The sequence below is a fragment of the Pavona decussata genome, unplaced genomic scaffold (genome assembly GCF_977016875.1).
Source record: "Pavona decussata unplaced genomic scaffold, jaPavDecu1.1 SCAFFOLD_327, whole genome shotgun sequence".
In the NCBI taxonomy this organism is placed as follows: Eukaryota; Metazoa; Cnidaria; class Anthozoa; order Scleractinia; family Agariciidae; genus Pavona; species Pavona decussata.
The window spans coordinates 277,455-297,589 of NW_028145715.1; the positions used below are offsets into that span (position 1 = coordinate 277,455).

Sequence of the window (20,135 nt, forward strand, 5' to 3'; positions counted from 1 at the left end):
TGAAAACCTAAAGTGTGATGAAGGCTTTGGAACAATACATTCCTGTGGTGCACTCAACTGTTTCAATTATTTTTACTTTTATGGCAATAGAGCGTTTTCATTCACGTGACTACCGGCCATATTGGTTTACTGAAACTAAAGAAAGTATTTGCATAAAAATAAAGTTCAATTCCCAGAGGTTTAGTTTGGGACACCAACATGGCCGCCATTTCTTTGTTTTGGGACACCAACATGGCCGCCGTGACGTCATGTGAAAACACTCTATAACAGTGAAGTAAGAACCTTGGGAACGCAGAAATCGTTCCTTTACGAACGTCTTCAACAACACAGCCGTTAAGAAGACAGTGAATTTGAACAGAGCTGTCACTGGGTAAGACGACGGTCACCACACTTTTCTCAACTTCAAACAAACACAACCTTGTAGCTGGTTCAAACAAAGATGATTGCGAATCAAATGGATCCTGAAAGAAAGTAATGTTTGTATAACTTAACATGGTTATACAGGAAAACGCTAGGCATGGTCACCACACTTTTCTCAACTTCACTCAAACACAACTGTGTAGCTGGTTCAAACAAAGAAGATTGTGAATCAAATAAATCCTGAACGAAAGTTACGTTTGTCCAATTTAACAGGGTATTACAAGCGAATGCTGGCCATTACAAGGGTTCTTGGTTTGTTTGTTTGTTTGTTTGTTTGTTTGTTTGTCAGTTGTTTCTTCCTCTTGTTTGTTTGTTTGTTGTTGTTGTTGTTGTGCTTACTGCCAACATTCAAGCATTGTAAACAGTCCAAAAAAATTCAGACATAATGTAGCGTAAAGGCCTCAAAAACTTCTAAGAACACTTTTTCTTACCAATTAAGATTTAGAATTAAGAATTAAGAATTATAACCAAGAAAGTGCATTCTAGGAAAATGGGAGGAAAATGGTTGAAGATAACTGCAAATTGGAGTTTTTATTACAAATTAGTGATGATACCAAAAATAAATTGCTATCAAACCAAAGAGGTTTCGCTAAATATACGTCTCCCTGTGGTGAAATCAAATTACACATTACATCACACCCATTCACTTGTAACTCCCTTTGTTAACCTTGCACCCTTGATTTTAGTGCAAATTAAAGAGATTCAGATTCCTAAATTAAAACTAACTCACCAGAGGCCGCTCGTTACTGTACAGAGTAAGACTTGCCCCAGCAAGATCGAATGAAAACTCTAACTTATCCCACACAGACTCTGAAACTTCCTCAAGCTGAGCAGGTCCTGCATGAGACAAACCAACACAGCCATGTCAGATCATACAGGGTTTATTCTAAAGTGCGGCAATGCGAGATAAAACAAAAGAGAGTAAATTGACGAATAAAAGTTTCACAGGTGCGTTAAAAGAAGTGCGAGGAAGGTTGTGATGCTATAGACCTTATCCGCTTTTTTTTTCCGTTGTTATTTTTGATTTGTTTGTTTGTGTTTGTTTTTGTTTTGGTTTTGTTTGTTTGTTTGTTTTTTCGTTACCCCATTACAGATGATGTTACAGTACTCTACTAGGGAGTAGTCTCTTTTAGAATTGGTCATATTCACACTGGCATGCATTCTTTACTTCCAAAAAGACAACGGATCGATTCTCCTCAGAATATCAAATGGTTTGCATTTGTAATAGGCAATTAGCATATAGAGCGATTAAGGTCTATTATAAAAAGATTCCACAATTGAATACCTTTAGTGAACATGGTTAAATTTGAAATCTTTCTGTGGTACACAAAACGTAAGCTACTGTCAACGCAACATGTTAAAGGTTCCATATCAGTAATATTGAGTTAGCCTGCGAGCAAGCTCTCTTGGGGGTGGAGGCGGGAGGGGGAAAGAGGAGAGAGCTTGCAACGATGTCTCAGGAATTTGAATGCCGCCCCCAATACTCCCGCGGCTCCCTGCTGTTCTAGCTGTCAGAATTTGGCCAATCAGCGCAAACCGGAAACGATAGCAAACGTAAACAAACATGTGAAAGGTACAATGTTATCAGATACACTTCGAAAGACGGGAATCCTTACTGACAAAAACTATACTTTCTCTGATCGGGTGTACCTACCGAGTGCCACAAAAATCAGACAATTTAGAGAAGGATTTTACTTAATTGCGAGCACTCTAAAAGCCGATTGACCAAAAAATCGAGGTCACAAATGTTGTCCCAAGGGTCAAGCGAATCTTGCCGACTGCAGTGTCAACGCCACAAAACTACTGGACATAAAAATGTCGAAAACTGGACACAGTCCGAGTTCTAGTCCGGCCAGGGAAAAAAGAAGCAGTGCAAGCAAATCGGAAGGATCTCAATTTTGCGGCCGGGTCTCCGAGAACGAGAACGCAATTCTCAATATCGACAATGTGGTTTCATTGGAACCGCTCAACTCGTGTGAGATTTGTGATGTTGTGAACGAGTAGCAAAGCAGACGCGAGAGTGCCAGATCAAAAGGAAATCATTTCGCTTCTAAAAAACGTTGCCCTAAAAAACTGGCAGTTCGCTGCTAACGCCGTACCGAAGCACACGGAATTGAATCTATATATTCAGAAAGCTTTAATCTGTGGCGTAAGCTGAAAGATGTTCATATGTTTTTCGGCTGAGCCAAATATGGCCGACCTTGACTCACCATCTGAATATCGGCAATCGAAGCGGCAGGCATCCTCATTCTTCTTGCTTCTGCAATCAATCAATCAATCAGACTCTACGCGAAGAGCAATGACGTAAGCACCAAATTCAATATCCACCAATCTGCATTTTGCGTCGAAAAATTCAACGCAGAAATGAAAATTCCTGAGACATCGTTGCAAGCTCTCTCCTCTTTCCTTCTCCCGCCCCCCACCCCCAAGAGAGCTTGCTCGCAGGCTATATTGAGTTTGCACCACCAACTTCATCGTTAATTCCTGTGTTCTGTATGGGAACCTGGGCCCTATTTCGTGAACAAAGGGCTCTCTAAAATCTAGAATTGGGGGCCTGTTGGGCAATCCAATTCCTATAATACATCCTGAATTCATGCACACTGCTATTTAGCTAATACTCATTCACCTTGGTTGTTTCTAGCTCCTATGGGGGACAATTTTTTGTAAGATCAATGGGCCCTTTGCAGCTAATAGTCACATGGTACAAACAACGCCTTACTGGAGAGCAAGGTACACACTGGACATCCAAAACAAAGCGACTTTATCCAGCCACATTTGAATTTTCTTTGTTTTGGATGTCCCAGTGCGTAGCTTGCTCTCCAGCAAGTTGCTTTTTGTACCACGTGACCGTTAGCTGCAGAGGACCCATTCATCACTATAGCGAAATGTCAGAAATTGTCATAAATCGTTCGGGAATCCTCGGAAATCTCCGGTGGGATCAGTGAAATAGAAAACAGGTTTTAGTTAGATTAGTTGTAGTCAGGCATCGCAATATCCACTCTCGAATTAATCTGCTCTGGATCGTTCCAATTTTAGAAAATTTGCTGTCAAAGTCAGCACCAACTCGTTGACATGAAGATATTTCCGATAACCACCAGCCACTAATTGCACTCACAATTTCAACTGATAACAGAAAAAAAAAATTAAACAAATAAACGTTTTTACCCGTTAATACAGGAGTGGATTCGGTGTGTTCTGCTTGCTTCACTGTAACACTCTCTTGCTGATGCTCTAAATGTAAAAACAAAAGCTGGAATTGACACCAGATTGGCATACAGTAACTAATCGTTGGATGCAACTAAAATAACAAAATTACGAATCTTAGGCTTGAACGGAATTTGAGCATATGGAAGCGTTCTTCTACCTGAACCATAATGCCACTAGGGGTTGGCTATATAGCGACATACTCAATAACAAAATTAACTGAAATAGCTGACCTTGAGGCGTATGACTTTCATGACTCTCGTTTAGATTTTCTTGAAAAAGTGTCGTGAGGACGTGGTAGTCCTGTTGGCCCAGATTCATCTATATGGGAGGGAAATAAAGAACAAAAAGTATTTTTAGTACAAAGAAATTTGACTGTTGAATAAAATAGTTCCCACTTTAGAATGCAAACAAGCTTCAGGCCTTGAATCAACAAGGTCAAAGGTTCCGTTTGTTCGAAGCACCATTACGCTAACCCGGGGATGAATCAACTTGGAATAGGAGTCAATTTCTCCAGCACCGAAGAGCCATCTTGAATTTTTTTTTAGCACATTACACTTGACCTCTCTCAAAGTGAAGTTTAGCAGTAAAAAAATACAAACAAACTAATAATATTTGCGTATGAATAAATATTCATTAAGCTTTAATCAGATCTCCAACAACTGGATTGTGGGCCATGCCAAAGTGAATAGGACAGCACAACAGCATACAGCAACCTTCGAACTTCAAGAACAGAATGGATCCACCGAGTCTCAGCGAGTCTCCACTTCAATATATCAATAACGAAAGATGGACAATGAGGACAATCGTACCTTAACAAAGTCCAACATGGCTGAGCATTCTATGATAGGAACGTCATGACAAGAAGGCAGTAGGGAGCGTTTAATATTTGCATCAAGTTTAATCGGTTCAATGAGACGACGCTTGATGACAGCAGATGAACTTAAATCCATGACGCCTCTTCAGAAAAACAAAACAGAAAGAAAGTACGTTATTAAAAAAAAAAAAAAAAAGAGTTTATTATTTCCAAACTATGTCCAGTTTCATGGATGGATCTCGGGATGCGTATCTGGCATCCCTCGCAGATTTTGCAGGGGCGGATGACATCATTACCAACTTGGCAGAGAAGAGAGAGCCTGGGACCGAGATCTCCGAAAGCACTCCGTAATCTTTGCTTATTAGCAGTTTAATATCTATTTACTTACTGATATTTTTTCATTGTCCCAAAAAATCTTCATTAAAAAAAATTGGAGGAAGCAAGATATTTGATGATTCAGTCAATGGTTACGTGACCAGTTTTAAAGTCCAGAGGACTTCGTGTTTCCTCGTAAAGACTTGGTACTTGGTAAGACTATACTGGCAAGGTTAACGAGGCTTTCCTAAGCCTATCAGTTTCTTTCTCAACTAGGCTTTTGCTCCACAGAATTGTCTTACCTTGATAGTTGAACCGACTGCAGGGTCAATTCCATCACATCAAACACGGCTTCCATCTCACTATGCTCCTTTGGCAATGGCAGAAGATCAAATTCATTCTGAAGATCCAAGTGTCCAAGATCAACAAGAAGCATATCCACGGAGCGGGAGTGGCGTGGAATGATCACCAGTGGCGCACTGATGGCGACTTGTAGAGCAATGCGTGTTCCACGGCTCTGAATTGACTCTATCTAAAAACAAAATACAACAACCACCGTTAAGAGAAACCAAAAATAGGGGGAACGAGAAACGAATGCATGGGTTATGGGCTGATATAACAAATGGTTTGGATACGAGTCTCGATGAAACCTCCCAGTCTACAGTGTAAATTGTATCTCATCAGTTCTTGCTGGTTGTCTTGCAGTGGTATTTCGAAAAAGTTGTATAACACATTGCACAGTATAACACTGATCAAAACATAACTTGCAGCAGTAAAGCTCGTTGTGAGCCGACAGGTTGCAAAAATTCCGTTCTTTCTCCACCTTTTACAGTAACTTACGTTGCAAGGATTGTGCCCATTCCAAGATGTGTTATACTGCTGTACAGCTTAACAATGCCTTAAAACCAACAGTTTTCATCATTTTACATATTGATTACTATTTTATTTTATTCTACTACCTGTTCTGCTACAGCTTTCTGAGCAGTTTCTTGAACATACTGTGTTGACTGAGGGCTTGTTAGTGGCTCAACAAATTGCTTTGGAAAGAAAAGAAGTAATCGTTCTACTTCTTAAAAGCACTATCAAATACTCCTTTTTAACAAAAAGGGGGTTAGTGTCTAAAGAGACTCTGGTGCTGCGTCGTTGGAGTGTGGAAATGAATATTTGCTTTTATCAACTGAGTTGATAACGCAAGTTGGCCACCGTAAAGGGATTCGAGAGCTACTGTTTGGAGCGTTAGCCCTTCGTCAGAGCGAATCAAGAAATTGTTGGTTGTGTGCGGTTTATAAAGTGAGCAGGGAGCTACGCTAAAGGCGAATCTTTGCTGACGTCATTATACATTTTTCCTAATTAGCATACGACTTAGCTCAAAGAAGCCGTGGCCGTATACATGAACTAAATGCCAAAGTTGAAAGAGCTGATTAAGTTGAGCAATTTGTGCCATTTTCAGCTCTTTGCAAGCAATATTGAAGGAAATACCAGCCACCAAAATCTGCGAAATTGCTGGGTGGCAAAAAAGTTAATGAGCCATACATTCTCTGTAAAATTTCGAACTTTTAGGAGAGAATTTGTCCGAAACCATTCAATGTATTGGGCTTAAATTTTCAGAGAAAACAGAAACTGTTATGCTCTTTCAATATTCAGAGTTTTGATTTTATTAGCGTCATCAGATAGTGATAAGCATATGTTAAAGGGACAGTATCACGCTATTTTTAGTAACACATTGAAAATCGGAAAGACGCTATTCGGTTGATAGCAGCCAAGATATAATGACAGAATTCCGTTAAAAGGCTATCAGAATGCAAAGAAACTATCCACGGATATTTTTGCCGGCAGATGAACAAAATAGAGAGGGGTTGAAATTTGAAAACATCTAGCGGACGTTTTCAAATTTCGCTGTCAGGTAACGCACTAAAAATCGCCGGTTGCACTATATTTTGGTTCAACCTTTCGTCGTAGAATCAATATTAATATATTTCTTTAAATTAGCGATTGAGAAATTAAGTAACACAGTGTTCAAAGTTTAAAGTTAGTGAATTTTGGCCAAAAATCATGATATCTCCCATCGATCTCCCATGATACTGCCCCTTTAATGAGGCAAAAAGTGTAAACAAAGATTCGCCTATTAGTGGGGGCATGGTAACGTGGACAACACGATAGTAATATCTTGATCGTGTTGTATTTTTTCAACAAGGAAGTTATTCTTACGAAAGCACTCACCATCAGTTCAGTAATGAATCTATAAAGGAAGACAATGTTGATCTTGCCAATGTTCAGTTCCAGATTCCCATCTGGCTTTGTAAGTTCAGTTGGGCTCATGTCATCCGTCTTCAATGGTTTTGCGTTGCTGAAGTATTTAAACTAAGAAAACACGTTAGTGTTAATCACATTTGCTCTACTAACTATTTTTCTCCTTTGAGATTAATATACCACAGATTCCTAATAACTTTGCGGTTATGGCAGGAACAAAACTGTTCAAGTAAGAGAGGAGTAAACTTGCCGAAAATGACTTGAAAGTTCAATAAGAAAAAATGATTGGAATTATAGTGGAACCCCACGGTGTCACCCTTCCATCCATTGCTTTAAATCGAATTGGAAGATTTTAAGTAATGCTGGGTTCTGTGTTTGTCAAACGATACTAATAGTCTCTGTGCTATTAATCGATCAATTGTTACGGTACTGCATTAACTTTAGAATAAGGCGTTATAAAAAAACTGACTTTCAAAGGCATTGCTTTCCGTCTGCGAAAAGCTGTTCAGTAAGCTCTCTAGATAGTCGGGTAACATCTAAGCTTAACGTCCAATAATGAAGTGAGCAATAGAGAAAAAAAAAACTGTTACTATGAATTCAAGAGGAAACCACAGTGTTAATATTCAGTCTTACCTCAAAATCAAACACATTTTCGTTTTCCACGGAGATAATCTAACAACAAAAACAAGACTACGGTTCAGTCAAGTGGCTCCAAAGATGTTAGTTACTTCTGTATTTCGCCTATGTAAATGTTTGTTTCATGTCACCACAAGTACATCATAAACGGACAAGAAGACTTATTCGTCGGTGGAAGTTTCATCTTTACAACTAATCAACTTTGTTAACTCCTAACTGTTCTTCAAAATTTTATTTTTCATCTTTGGATTCCTTATCGATGACTTGACGAGTGTTTTTATCACTCCCCCGTTCAGTGAGATCAAAAATTAATTTGCGGCTAATGAGAGTAGCCATAAGGTATCCACTCTGAACATCTGGGGCCTCAAAACGAAGTGCAACTGTATTTTCAGAGAGGGAAAGGTTTCTTTATCCCTTACTATCCTTTCTCTCTTTCTTTCTTTTCCCCCTTTCCCCCGTAATTCTTGGGATCAGTTACCATCAATGCTGTTGAATGGTTAAAACTGTTTGTGCGAGAAGAAATATCGCCGTGTAGCTTCTTTTTAAGTTATGTACCTTTGGATAATAAGACGCAGCGTTCAGATCAACAACTGAAAGGTCGTTCTGCCTGCAAAAAGTACAAACAAGAATTCATCTACCACCGTGTTGATAAATCTGAAGCGTACTTCATTTCACACTTTTCGGGTGCAAGCAGTGTGTTTACAACTTCACGTATGGCACACTGTTGAATCGACCGTTTGGTAAATAAACTATGTTGCAGCATTTCATAAAACTAAAACAGCACGCTGTAATGCTTCTTGTTGATTGGTGGTTGTACGAAAAAATTCACGCTGTTTGTCAGTTTTTTACGATTTAGTTGAGAATTAACAACTTAAAGAGGAGAATGAACAGGCCAGGCTCTCTTTTAAGCCGATGGCTAGAGAATTAACTCTGCTGTGTATGTTGCTGCTACCTCACCGGCGACTTTAATTTGGACTTCCAATTTATGTTTTCCTGTCACCAACGTTTGCTGCCCTCGCCCTTTTTAAATTTATTTCCGACTGGTGGTCAAATTCATAATTATGATACTGGAACCTCAGCTCATTTTCGACCTCACACCTGCCGAACTAATATCTAGCAATTTACTATACTCTTCAGAGGGCCAAAAATATGGAATGCTTTGCCATTATCAATTACGTCTTCCCCTAGTCTATCCACCTTCAAAAGAAAGCTTCTTGATTTCCTCAGTTAATTGTATGAAACGTCCGACTCTGTTATGTCTTCATAGTCTTACCACCGTATGTTAAAAAATCTAAATACAATGTCTTTACTAGTCTTACAGTCCTAATATATATCTCCGAGGAGACCTCTCAGTATAAGCCCGGGGGTTTCTTGAGGTCTCCTCGCCACTGCTTACTTCTTCTTTTACTTTTATTGTTCACTGTAACTTTCTATGAATGTATGTCGTGGTGAATAAAATAAAATAAAATAAATAAATAAATAAATAAATGTTAAAGTGCTAAAGTGATCCCATGAATTTCCCACTGAGCGTTACCCTTGTAAGGAAATGGGAGATCGCACGAGGCAAAGAAACAAATCTTTGTCCTCGGTGGGATTCGAACCCACGACCACCGGATTTGATCGTCCGTTGCTCTACCGACCCTTAAGCTGGCTAGGACTTCTTGGTGAATCGCCGAGAAAAAAGGTGAAGGAATATCACATGGGATTTCGTTTCTGTATAACGATCAATTAGTCAAAAAATGTACCTCTTAAGAAAGATTTTAAAAAAATTAGTTTCGATAACAAAAGGTGTAAACAACAAGATACAAGTTACCTTGACTTCAAAAGGAGCCCACTCTCCCAGAGAAGAAACTCTGCTGTTAGGCCTGGGTATAGAAGACACACGTGGTTAATAATACAAGTTTGACATGTTTAAGGTTCACTTTTAAACCGGTTTCTCCCATCATGCTTCAAATAACTTGAACAAGATCACGTACCTCGAACCTTGATTTCGGCTAAATTCTTATGAGAGAGCCTGACAAGAACATCCACTTCGGATAACGCTGCCTCGACTTTAAGACTAAAGGTGCTTTGTGTTTCCTGAGTTGTGTCAGAACCGCTTTGGCTATCTGGTGCTGGAACAACAGCCTTATCTCCAAGACTAAAAGAGAAACAATTTAAGTGGTTTTAAAATGTTTAAGATGACTCAGAAACTGAAGGGGAGTAAAGAAGAATACAGAATTATAAGTATTGGATTGTTAACGAGTAAGAAAGCTTGGAGAATTTCTATGAATATATAGCACCTTTCCACCTCCAGTACATATTACGTGAGAAAACAATCTTTGCAAATAGCAACTTAGGATCATTACGAGGGAGGCCCCCTGATAATCAGCACGAGATAGAGATTTAGGTGTTTGAACAAGGAACTAACCATTTTGGGATATTTGGGTTTCTTATTAACATATAGATGAAAACTGAATCTAAATTACAATCCCAGTCAAACTTGTCTGTAGAACCTAGATCCCCCACTTAATGTTTCTCGCATTCTAACGGTCTTGAGGTGGTAACAATAACATGAAACGGGAAGAAGATTTATGATTCAAGTTATAATGTTACCAGGATATGAGAGCAAGTCCATGCATCTGCAGGTCCATCAGTGCCTTCTGCAAACAGTCTATTTTCAGCTTTGAAAGAGTGAAATTTATTCGTTGCTCGACGGTACAAAATGTTGATTCGAATTCCGGGCAACGCGGATCCACCTGCAAAAACAAAGGTCACCGTTATAAGAAAGATGAAGTGACCAGCTCCCAGTTCACAGGCTTGATAGCTCAGTTGGTGGAGTACTGCACCGGTATCGAAAAGGTCATTGGTTCGAATATTAATCCCGTTCAAGCTTGATTTTTTTTTCAGGCTTTCAGAATTTTTTTTCAGAATTTCAAAAATCAGAATTTTTTTCAGGCTTTCCTTGGACAGTTGTGAAAGTTGCGTTAATAAATGCAGTGGTCTCTCGTTTATTCAGAAAGATGAAGTATTCGACATGTCACGAGCCGACGGTCCTTCCGTACAAAGGTGGGGTGCTCTAACCACTGAGCTAAGCTAGGTAATTTAGTAATTCATATGTGACACCTGGCCTGTATAATGCGAGGATCAGTGATATCGAAAACTTCAAGTATTGTCCAAGTTCAGTCATTTCTGTTACAAGTAATGAAGTGTGCTTCCATCAATGAAACAAATTACAAATGGTACATGAAATTTGAGAACGATTAATAATAGGCAAGTTCAACATATCTTGGATATCATAACAAAGCTTCGTTCGCATATTTTATTTGTATATCTCAATACTTTCAAAATAGTATGGAGTATATAGAAGCTTGAGTATGAGATAAAATTATCAGTTTAACAACATAGAACTTAACGTGTGTAAGTTCATTTCTTTCAGCGAGAGAGAGAGGTTTTAAATTCGGAGCTTTCACTTCTATCACAGAAGCTTCATCGGTGAAATGAAGTGTAAAAACACGGCTTTTCATGTCACCTTTTCATCACGTGAAGACCGCTGGTAGATCAAACCCTCCGTCTCCGTCTCTCTCTCTTCTTTTTTTTTTTTTGTTTTGTTTCTTTTCTTTTTTGTTTATTTACATTTCGGAAATAAGAATGAATTTATGCCAATGCATGATATTACTATTATAAAGGAATTAAAGGGAGATGCAAAGAATCGACCATAAGAGGACACAGAAAAAATCTGAGCCCCAGATGGGATCTGGGATCTTCTTTACATCTCCCTTTAATTCCTTTATAACACTAATATCATGCAGTGGCATAGTTTGGTTGGTTGGAGGCTCCTTCATAGGCGAGACATTTCTGGCAATTAATGTGACTGCGTGATGCTTATGATGGACTCCGTGGCTGCGTGATGCGGTTCTTAAGTCCAACCCACAAAAATGACCCTTGCTCGCCAACGAGTCCTCAGTAGCTCAGAGGATAGAGCATCCAATCTAGAACACGGAGGGTCGTGGGGTCGAATCCCATCTGGGGCTCAGATTTTTTCTGTGTCCTCTTATGGTCGATTCTTTACATCCCCCTTTAATTCCTTTATAATACTAAGAATGAATTTCGCCGCTTAAATATTGTACTCACTCTCTTGTATGACACAGAGATGAGATCATCATTTTGAGAGGAAGACAGCAATTTTACTGGTGAGCCATCAGAATCTAAGGAGAAACCGCAATAATGGATTTGTAAGGGGCACTAGAGTAAAGTTGTTGTTGAACAAAATGCATCCTGTTTGAGACAAAAATGAAAAGCAAACACAAAGCATTTTGGGAAATAATATCACTCTATTTAGCGCAGAGCACTAATTGGGGACACTTTATTCAGATTGGGATTTGGAATTTTTGTTTTTGATGAGAGGGGAAAACCGGAGTATCGGGAAAAAAAACGTCTCGGGGCAAAGAAGAGAACCAACAACAAACTCAACCCACAAATGACGGTGAGTCCGGAATCGAACCCGGGCCAAATTGGTGGAAAGCGAGTGCTCTCACCACTGCGCTATCCCTGCTACCCGGTAGTGACGTCGAAGATCAATACGAAATCAGTATCATCATAGTAAGACAGAAAACAAAAACTCGTCTATCAAAACATATTATTAGGCAAGTTCCATTTTTGTTTTCTGTAGGATTTATCACTTTCCAACATACCTAAACATTCTCCCTGCACGAGATTAGAGTTCCAAAACACACGTTACCGGTTCCAAAATAAGGTTACCTGTATTTAGATGGTCAACCAACTCAATTGCTCCAAGTTTTGCAGATGCACTTAGAATCCACGTTTCCAAGGTGACAGTTGCCTCCATGTTCTTGGTCTCAAGAACCAAGTAAGGCTTGGCAATTCCATCAACGATTTTTGGCGAATTTATGTGAACCTAGGAAAAAAGTTTTATACCTTGCGTTAGAGCGTACAAAAGGTAAAGGACTATGCAATATATTTTAGAACACTTTAGAAATTTAAGGAACACTATGTTATCAATGTTAGCCGAACAATAACCGGCAAACTGTCTTTAGAAAGGCTCATTTTAGTGCACGGAAGCTATTCACAAATGTTTCAGGTTGCATACGGATTGGCAAGATAAAGGTGGATACGATCTTGAAAAGGTCGACCCGACATTTTCAAATTAAAAACTTTTTTTTGCATTGTGCCGTAAGAAAAACTTGGTAATAACGTATAGCAGCTCGTCCTGTCTTTGGACATTTACTTGATTTCGTATATTGGAGATTTAGAAGCTAGCAATTCGTGTATGAGTAGGGCATGCGCATTTAAATAAATTTAGCAAAGTTTTTACCTAAACAACGAGATAATCGCATTTAAGAGAACATTTAATGAAGGTTATCTTCATTAACATCACTTTGTTTGGCCGTTGTATTAAAATTATCATTAAACGAATTGAACGTGTAGGTTTAACTTGGTTGGCAAAGCAATTTTAAGCGGTCCTTTTTATTTCTACACTGAAATGGATGCAGAAAACTCAGTTCTTAATATTGTTCCAGGCCATCTTTTCAATTCATGTCCTGTCTCATTACAAAAAAGGTAAAAGTGCCAATCATTGGCTTCGCCTTACAGTTTACTCACTTTGTTCAAGTAGACTGACTCTAATTCCCTTTATTGAAATGTCATGTATAAATTATTAAATTATTAATGAATCAATCTTATTTCTTGTAAGACGAGAAGCACATAAATCATTCGGTGAAACGAGCTGCTCACTGGGTCAAAATGTTCAAGTTCACCCACAATGGGTCAACAACGGCTTTGTCTTTGTCTTAGTGAAAGTTCCAGCACTTGGCTAAGTAGCATGTTATACAATTTTGCGGTCTCATTCGCTCAGAAGCCCTTCAAGCAAATCGCGCCAAGTCGAACACACGGAGGGTGGTCACAGACAGCGTTTTTGACGTCGCGTGAATGGTTCTTTTACGTCCCCAAATTGGAGACGGTACCGCCATTTCTAAGTAGTCATCCGAGCCACGTGCAGATCTAAACATTTGCGCATGTTAAAGCCAAGGCAGCACCTTCTCCTCAGATATTTTAAGACCCTAAGTGTGGGTCTGCAGTCCAGTGCTCTACCAACTCAGCTAACCGGGCGACGGTTCGCCCTTCTATAAATGCTCCACCACTGAATCATAAGATCAGATGAAGCTAGACCATACAAGATTCAGACCCCAAACGTACACTGCTGGAATTAGTTTTCTCGGGGGTGTCAAGAGTATATTATAGAGAAAAATAAGTGATGATATTGCTAGGCTTGGTGAACAAGTAAAGAAAGACATTTCAACAGACATTAGCAAAGGCATCAGTACAACAATATTAATTTCGAATCAACTGAATCAACCAACCTTGCCTAAAGTAAAAATACATTTAACACTTGGTACTTCCTCGTCGATCGTACTGGCATCCGTTTTGTCCAAAGCACCTTAAATACAAGTGAAAAATATTCTCAAGGATAAAGAAATTTCCGGACCAGAGAGAGCAGTGGAAATCGAGTCTATCAAACACACAGAAACAATATTACGTGTTGACTTTGGCTTCAGTTTCGTGACAAAATATACAAATCAACAGTCAACAGATATTCTCCGATACACGTAATTTCGCGTGTTTGGGAGAAAAATGGCAACATATGGGTCGTGTCCAGCTTTTCTGCAAAAGAACCGTCCTTTGTTATCAATGTGTTGAATAATAAAACAATTATCAGAATCAGGCGATATTCCGCGCGATTTCGGAGGATAATTGTTGATTATTGGCAATCATACGAGGGCAAGTAGAGCTAAGAATTAATTTTGACTTGCATGAAGACGCGCTGTAATTAAACAACAATGCACACTCACCTGACACTACCTCCTTCTGTTCTTCATCTTGTAGCAGTTCACTAGATGTTGTAGCCGGTTGGCGTTCTGGGAAAACAAACTTTCATAAGTATGGGCATTTTAAATTCAAGGTGCTTAAATCGCTTTAACATACATGCATAAGTATTGAAAGCAGTTGTATCCATATTTAGCATAATATGAAGCCCAATGAAGCCCAATTATACACTCTCTTGCAAAATAGCATAGCGTAATCCTTACCATGCTGGCCTTCCAGCAAGTTTTCGTTAATAACCATCATCAGCATTTTGAAATCATTAATTCCTAAATTTATCTGTGAAACGAAGAAAGCAAAGCACCCTGTAAGTTACATTACCATTACAAGTCTTAATAAAGGGTATGTTCACTTTAGATAGAACCGTAATCAAATTTCTAATAAAAAAAATATTTATTTATAACTAAAACGTTTACCAGACCCAGCTTCACCAAAGTTCAGTTCTAACAATGTCAAAGAATTTAATGTGGCTGGCACCAGTTTTCAGCAGTTTCCAGTACTTATACTTTGACCCAACAATACTACCACTCTTTATGAGGCGACACAACAAAAACGATATCAAACAAAAGCCCACAACACAGATTCAACTTTTTGCAACGTTAAAAAAAATATAAGATGGCTCTTAATCCTTTCCAACAAATTTTTTTTAAACTTGGCAAAAACGTATATGTGAACATGCTGACCACAGTTCCATAGTAAAAAAATGGGGCTCATGGCGTTCGTTTTTGAGTTATAACCACTTAAAGCTGAAATAAGGGGTGTTTTTAACAGGTTCTGTTGTTGCTATGGTAACAGTCTATGTCGAAAAAATGAGCATAACTTGTTCACCAATGATTAAGCATTTCTTTGATATCATGGTTGCTGCAACAACTTATAGAGTGTTAGTATGGTGTTAGTTTAAGTGCTGGAAAGTGCAGAAAACCGGTGCTACCCAACATGACGTCACCAAGAAAAGACAGGTTGGGCCACGAAAATCCAGGCTTACCTTGAACAACTCCAAGTTTCCCTCTACTTCAATCAGCGGAAGGTCATTCTTTTCTAAGTTCAGCCGTCTCTTTACGATCACATTGAGTTCAACTGGTTCAATCAGATGCTGACTCAGATGTTTCTCTACTTGAGAGTAGCTACATAACAGAAACAGTCAGGACATGAGTTAAGGACGGTGCCTACTTTTGCTACTGCGCATATGTTCTGCGCATCTCGAGATACTCGGGTTTCCCATGGGTGGTGCCTACTAATACAGGGATATAATTATTTTTGCGCGGTTTAAAACTATTCGGAGAAAGTAGAACTTGGCAAGTGCTTTTGGTATCCAAAAAGAAAATTGGGGGTAACCATGCATTTTTCAGAGATAATAAAGCTTCAAAAAAACGCCATACATTGCTTTGTATTTTACTGTTTTCTAGAATAATTCCTGCTTCATTATCTCTAAAAAATGCGTGGTTACCCAATTTTCTTTTTGGATTTCAATAGCCCTTGCTTAGATCTGCTTTCCCCGCATAGTCATAAACCGCGTAAAAGTACTAATTCTTCCTTATTAGTGGGCACCGTCCTTAAGTCCCACATTAAAAGGTTAATTAAAGGTTAAAAAACTCTAGGTGGAGGCTAACGACTAAAAATAATAGGGACCTTGAGGAACGAGAATACATTGACATCGTGAGTGTTTAAGTCGGCGACAGAAAGTCTAATTTTCCCTCTATAGGCGCGATTTTGTTCCTCGGAATGGATAGGAAAGCACATTTTTGACGTCTGTAGCCAATCTCCTTCCTAGTCTCCTCTCCCTTCTCAAGGGAGGAAGGGAAAGGAGCCGGGAAACGAGATCGGTCCCTAGATTGACCCGATGACGTCAAAATGCTCCAAAAGAGAGAAATGGAATTATGGAATTTAGGTGTTAATTAATGTACATGACGTCAATTTGGGCTTACCCTGAAACTTGGAATGAACTTAGCCTGACGTTCATTTTGTCAATCAGTCCATACTGGGAAGAGCTCACTATGGAATTACTAATGTGCAACTGTCCAAGGTCTGCAACAAGCATCTCGTTTGATTTTGAATTGCAGGGAATAAGAATCTGTGGTGCATTTACTGAAACTTTCAAACCAATTTTTGCTCCCTGCGTTTGGATGTACTGGACCTGAAATGAAAAGTAGGGCACGCATTCAACTCTCAATTCGTATAAATCTACTAGTGTTCTATCACGAATGCCGTTCTCTGATTGGCTACGCTACTCGCTATCTATTCTGTGATAGATAGTGAGTAGGGGTTTTCAACAAAATGGAGGCCGCTTCGTCGCGTTTTCGAAGTGTCTCCGATGAGGAAATAGATAATTTACTTGTTTAGTTTTGACCGATTAGTAGATTTATACTAAGACAATTAGATTATTAGCTCTCGATTTCTATGCATGATAGCTGATTCGGGCAGCGCCCTCATCAGCTATCACGCGATAGAAATCTCGAGCTTATAATCTAATTGTTAATTATTAACTCAACACACAAGGCAATTATAGCTGCTGCATAATGGTGTAGATCATTCTCGGCGGGGAAAGCAAGATCCGTAAAGGGCGATTTACACGATACGACTTTGCCGCATGCGACAAGATTACGACAGGCCTACGACACGAATTGTTTCGTTTACATCGAACCTACAACTCGCTTACGACTGTCGTGAACGTACGTCACAAAAAATGTCGTAGAATTTTAAAACATACTTTAAAATCCTACAACAATCGTAGGTATAGGCAATGTTGAGTGACGAGAGTTGTGTACGATTTTCTGCATGACGCGAGCAGCGTGCGCTCTAGAAATCGCATGGGACAGTCGTAAGCAAAAGTTGTACCGTCTAAATCGGCCGTAAGAGATGTCTGCCCTCACAGGCTACCCATCCACACGTAAACAAAAACATTCGGTTTTGAAAAATCTCCACTTAAGGTTCTCGGCGCGTTTTGATCGTTTCCATGTGGCTTAGAGACACGTACAGGTGTCGATGGACCCTTAATTACAGTAGGATAAGACAACAACAACAACATTTATAAGGGGTTAGTTTCTAAAGAAACTGTGGTGCTGCGTCGGTGGAGAGTGGAAACGAATGTTTGGTTTATCAACAGATTCGAGTGCTGACGTTTCCAGCGTTAGCCCTCCGTCAGAACGAATGTCAAGATTATCGTACTTAGTTACAGTAGGCGCCTTACAACTTTATAACTTTCGGAAAACTCGCGCCTTTGTAAAAGGTTTTGAAGAACATTACTGAAGGAATTATTTGGGCAATGACTGACCTGGTTTAAAACGACCTTTTGGGTAACCTCCTGAGCGTAAGCAACTGTCTCTGGACTGACCAAAGCTTGGAGGAAATTCTATGAATAAACAGTAAACAAAGGACAGATAAATACATAGACAGCAAAATACTCAGCAGTGAGAACGATTCATCACGGCCATTTTAGAGGTGCGCTAAAAAGTTGTGACTACATTTCTTTGCCGATAGTTACTTGGTCTGAAATCTAAGCCGTCTCTCAGCACAAACCGCCTGTGTGCGCAGGCTCGAGAGGACCGTTAGTCTGTACTTGGACTACTTGTGCCATTCCCGACCAATAAGAAACGGTTATCTGACTCAGAAAATTGGGAAATCAATCCAAGTTAACCTACCATTATTTCCGCGAAAGTTCGCGAGCACAACGGACGGCATAACAACACTCTGAATTTAGATGCCTCTATCACATAAACCTACAGGGGTTAGCGCGAAGAGATTTTGGGCTAATATTAGAGTACTTGTACGATCTATCATAGAACCGAACCTATATGAGAAAACAACGTTCTACCAAGCCATGGCTTGTAAAACATGCTAGAAAATTAAATCACCAAATTTTGCTCTAATGAAAGGCTTACCTCAGCCGACCATTCCCAAATATCCAATTTGTGATCCAGAGCACAAATTTCGAGAAAGCACGCAACACAGAAAATTCACTCAATATTTCTTATTTCAAGGCACTTGTGGATTCTCGTTTAGAACGTTTGCAAAGCCTGTCACTCCAAGCGTTCACACGGGATCAAACGATACATACACAACGTCGAAGTTTGACGCATGCAGATTTTAGTATATACTTTCATGAGAGTCCTAAGTTTGTCAGAAATAAGTTTACATTACTTTTATCTTACACCTACTTCACATCATAGCATACTTCAACACACCTGTAAATGAGCCATGAAATACCCAAGGAAGACAAATCGAAGCTTGCCAAGCTTAACATCGACAGTGAAATCAAGAGCTTCTGGATCTTGATCAGCAATCGCGCCTTGTAAGGTCTTGTTGAATATAGTAACCTTACGACACATCGATAGAAGTATTTATTAAATTATTATTGAAAACATCACTAAGCGACTTAGTGAGATGCCATGCGCACCTTAACTGGTAGTTTTTATCTATTCAGAAGACTCTCGCAGACGAGAAGCATTTACGAAATTCAATGTTCCCCAAAATACGCCGACTGCTTGCTTTGTAGTGAGCAAGGGATTTCAAAAAAAACATACAACTTCAGCTTGAGACCGATTTCTAGACCAGAAATGAGAGCTAAAATGTTTCCTACTTGTGTGTGCACACAAAAATCGCCAGGGAAGTAAAAATTACTTCTTTACATGTTGAAAAATAAATCCACTAAATTTGCAAACTGAGTCGAGAGTTTTGTTATGCAATATGTATAAAAATAATAAAATCTTACCTTACAATCAAAAACCGTGTTATCCGCCAAATCTAAGATCTTTCAAACAAAGCAAAATGGACAAAATTGGTTTCAAATTTTATCACAGACAACTACTTTCCGTGATGTGAACGTACCACACTGTAACAAATTCTACTCTTCAAATTAATTAACTCCTTTTGTTTGACATTTTTATGATCCCGCTAGTCATATTGACCCTTTAAAGTAGACTATTAACCTTTTCTCAACGAATGCTTTACACTTTTTATACAAGCGTTGAGAGCCCGTTCTGATTCAAAAGTATTAACTTTGATTTCAAGACGATTACGTGCCAACCATTGGCGCATTATCGTCATCATGATTTCCAAACATCCGTCAAAAAGTACGTCATGGCTTCATATATTCTGCAATCCAAACTTCATCCTTTCTAGCATTTCTCAATTTTTTGAACGCTATGTAAGATCTCCAGAATCATAACTTGCAGTAATGAAAATTACGTCATGTTCGACCTGTAAAGCAGCCTTATTTTGGGTCAGCGAGAAGTAAATGTTCTTTGTATTTTCGCACCGCCATGTCGGATAACGAAAACAGGCAGAGCGTTGGGCCAAACGAAAAACGGAACACAGAAGAGAGGCATTCCGGCAAAATTTAGACCCAGCCCTATTCATTCTGCAAATCCAATATGGCCGCAAAAAACTTTCAACCGTTTTCCTGCTCAAAATCCTCTTGCACTGCAGACTGTCATGATTTCCAAAATATCTACCATCTTGGTGGCTCGACTATTTTATAATTTACAATTTTCTGTAAATCCTTGTAACGGGGTAAAACTCTACTGCCAACAACCAAGATGAATACTTACATGTGGATATAGCGTTCCTTCCGTGAGATCGTCAATCGTTAAATCTTCCAACCTATTGAAAACATTAA

The 20,135-nt window shown here is 39.2% G+C and overlaps 1 protein-coding gene across 1 annotated transcript in view; it reads right to left on the reverse strand.

Moving 5' to 3' along the window:
* Nucleotides 1–20,135, reverse strand: part of LOC146453643 (intermembrane lipid transfer protein VPS13C-like) — a 100,500-nt gene that overhangs the window by 49,787 nt on the left and 30,578 nt on the right. The window contains exons 41-64 of the mRNA XM_085096421.1: nucleotides 20,068–20,119; nucleotides 19,230–19,268; nucleotides 18,703–18,834; nucleotides 17,793–17,870; nucleotides 16,447–16,655; nucleotides 15,507–15,645; nucleotides 14,728–14,800; nucleotides 14,491–14,556; nucleotides 14,002–14,078; nucleotides 12,383–12,539; nucleotides 11,756–11,829; nucleotides 10,238–10,380; nucleotides 9,619–9,782; nucleotides 9,456–9,507; nucleotides 8,198–8,249; nucleotides 7,640–7,678; nucleotides 6,977–7,117; nucleotides 5,716–5,793; nucleotides 5,059–5,288; nucleotides 4,437–4,584; nucleotides 3,858–3,945; nucleotides 3,586–3,651; nucleotides 1,151–1,257; nucleotides 283–461 (exon numbers count right to left, since the gene is read on the reverse strand). Coding sequence (XP_084952547.1) covers nucleotides 283–461; nucleotides 1,151–1,257; nucleotides 3,586–3,651; nucleotides 3,858–3,945; nucleotides 4,437–4,584; nucleotides 5,059–5,288; nucleotides 5,716–5,793; nucleotides 6,977–7,117; nucleotides 7,640–7,678; nucleotides 8,198–8,249; nucleotides 9,456–9,507; nucleotides 9,619–9,782; nucleotides 10,238–10,380; nucleotides 11,756–11,829; nucleotides 12,383–12,539; nucleotides 14,002–14,078; nucleotides 14,491–14,556; nucleotides 14,728–14,800; nucleotides 15,507–15,645; nucleotides 16,447–16,655; nucleotides 17,793–17,870; nucleotides 18,703–18,834; nucleotides 19,230–19,268; nucleotides 20,068–20,119 — 2,583 coding nt within the window. The remainder of the gene's footprint in view (nucleotides 1–282; nucleotides 462–1,150; nucleotides 1,258–3,585; nucleotides 3,652–3,857; nucleotides 3,946–4,436; nucleotides 4,585–5,058; nucleotides 5,289–5,715; nucleotides 5,794–6,976; nucleotides 7,118–7,639; nucleotides 7,679–8,197; nucleotides 8,250–9,455; nucleotides 9,508–9,618; nucleotides 9,783–10,237; nucleotides 10,381–11,755; nucleotides 11,830–12,382; nucleotides 12,540–14,001; nucleotides 14,079–14,490; nucleotides 14,557–14,727; nucleotides 14,801–15,506; nucleotides 15,646–16,446; nucleotides 16,656–17,792; nucleotides 17,871–18,702; nucleotides 18,835–19,229; nucleotides 19,269–20,067; nucleotides 20,120–20,135) is intronic.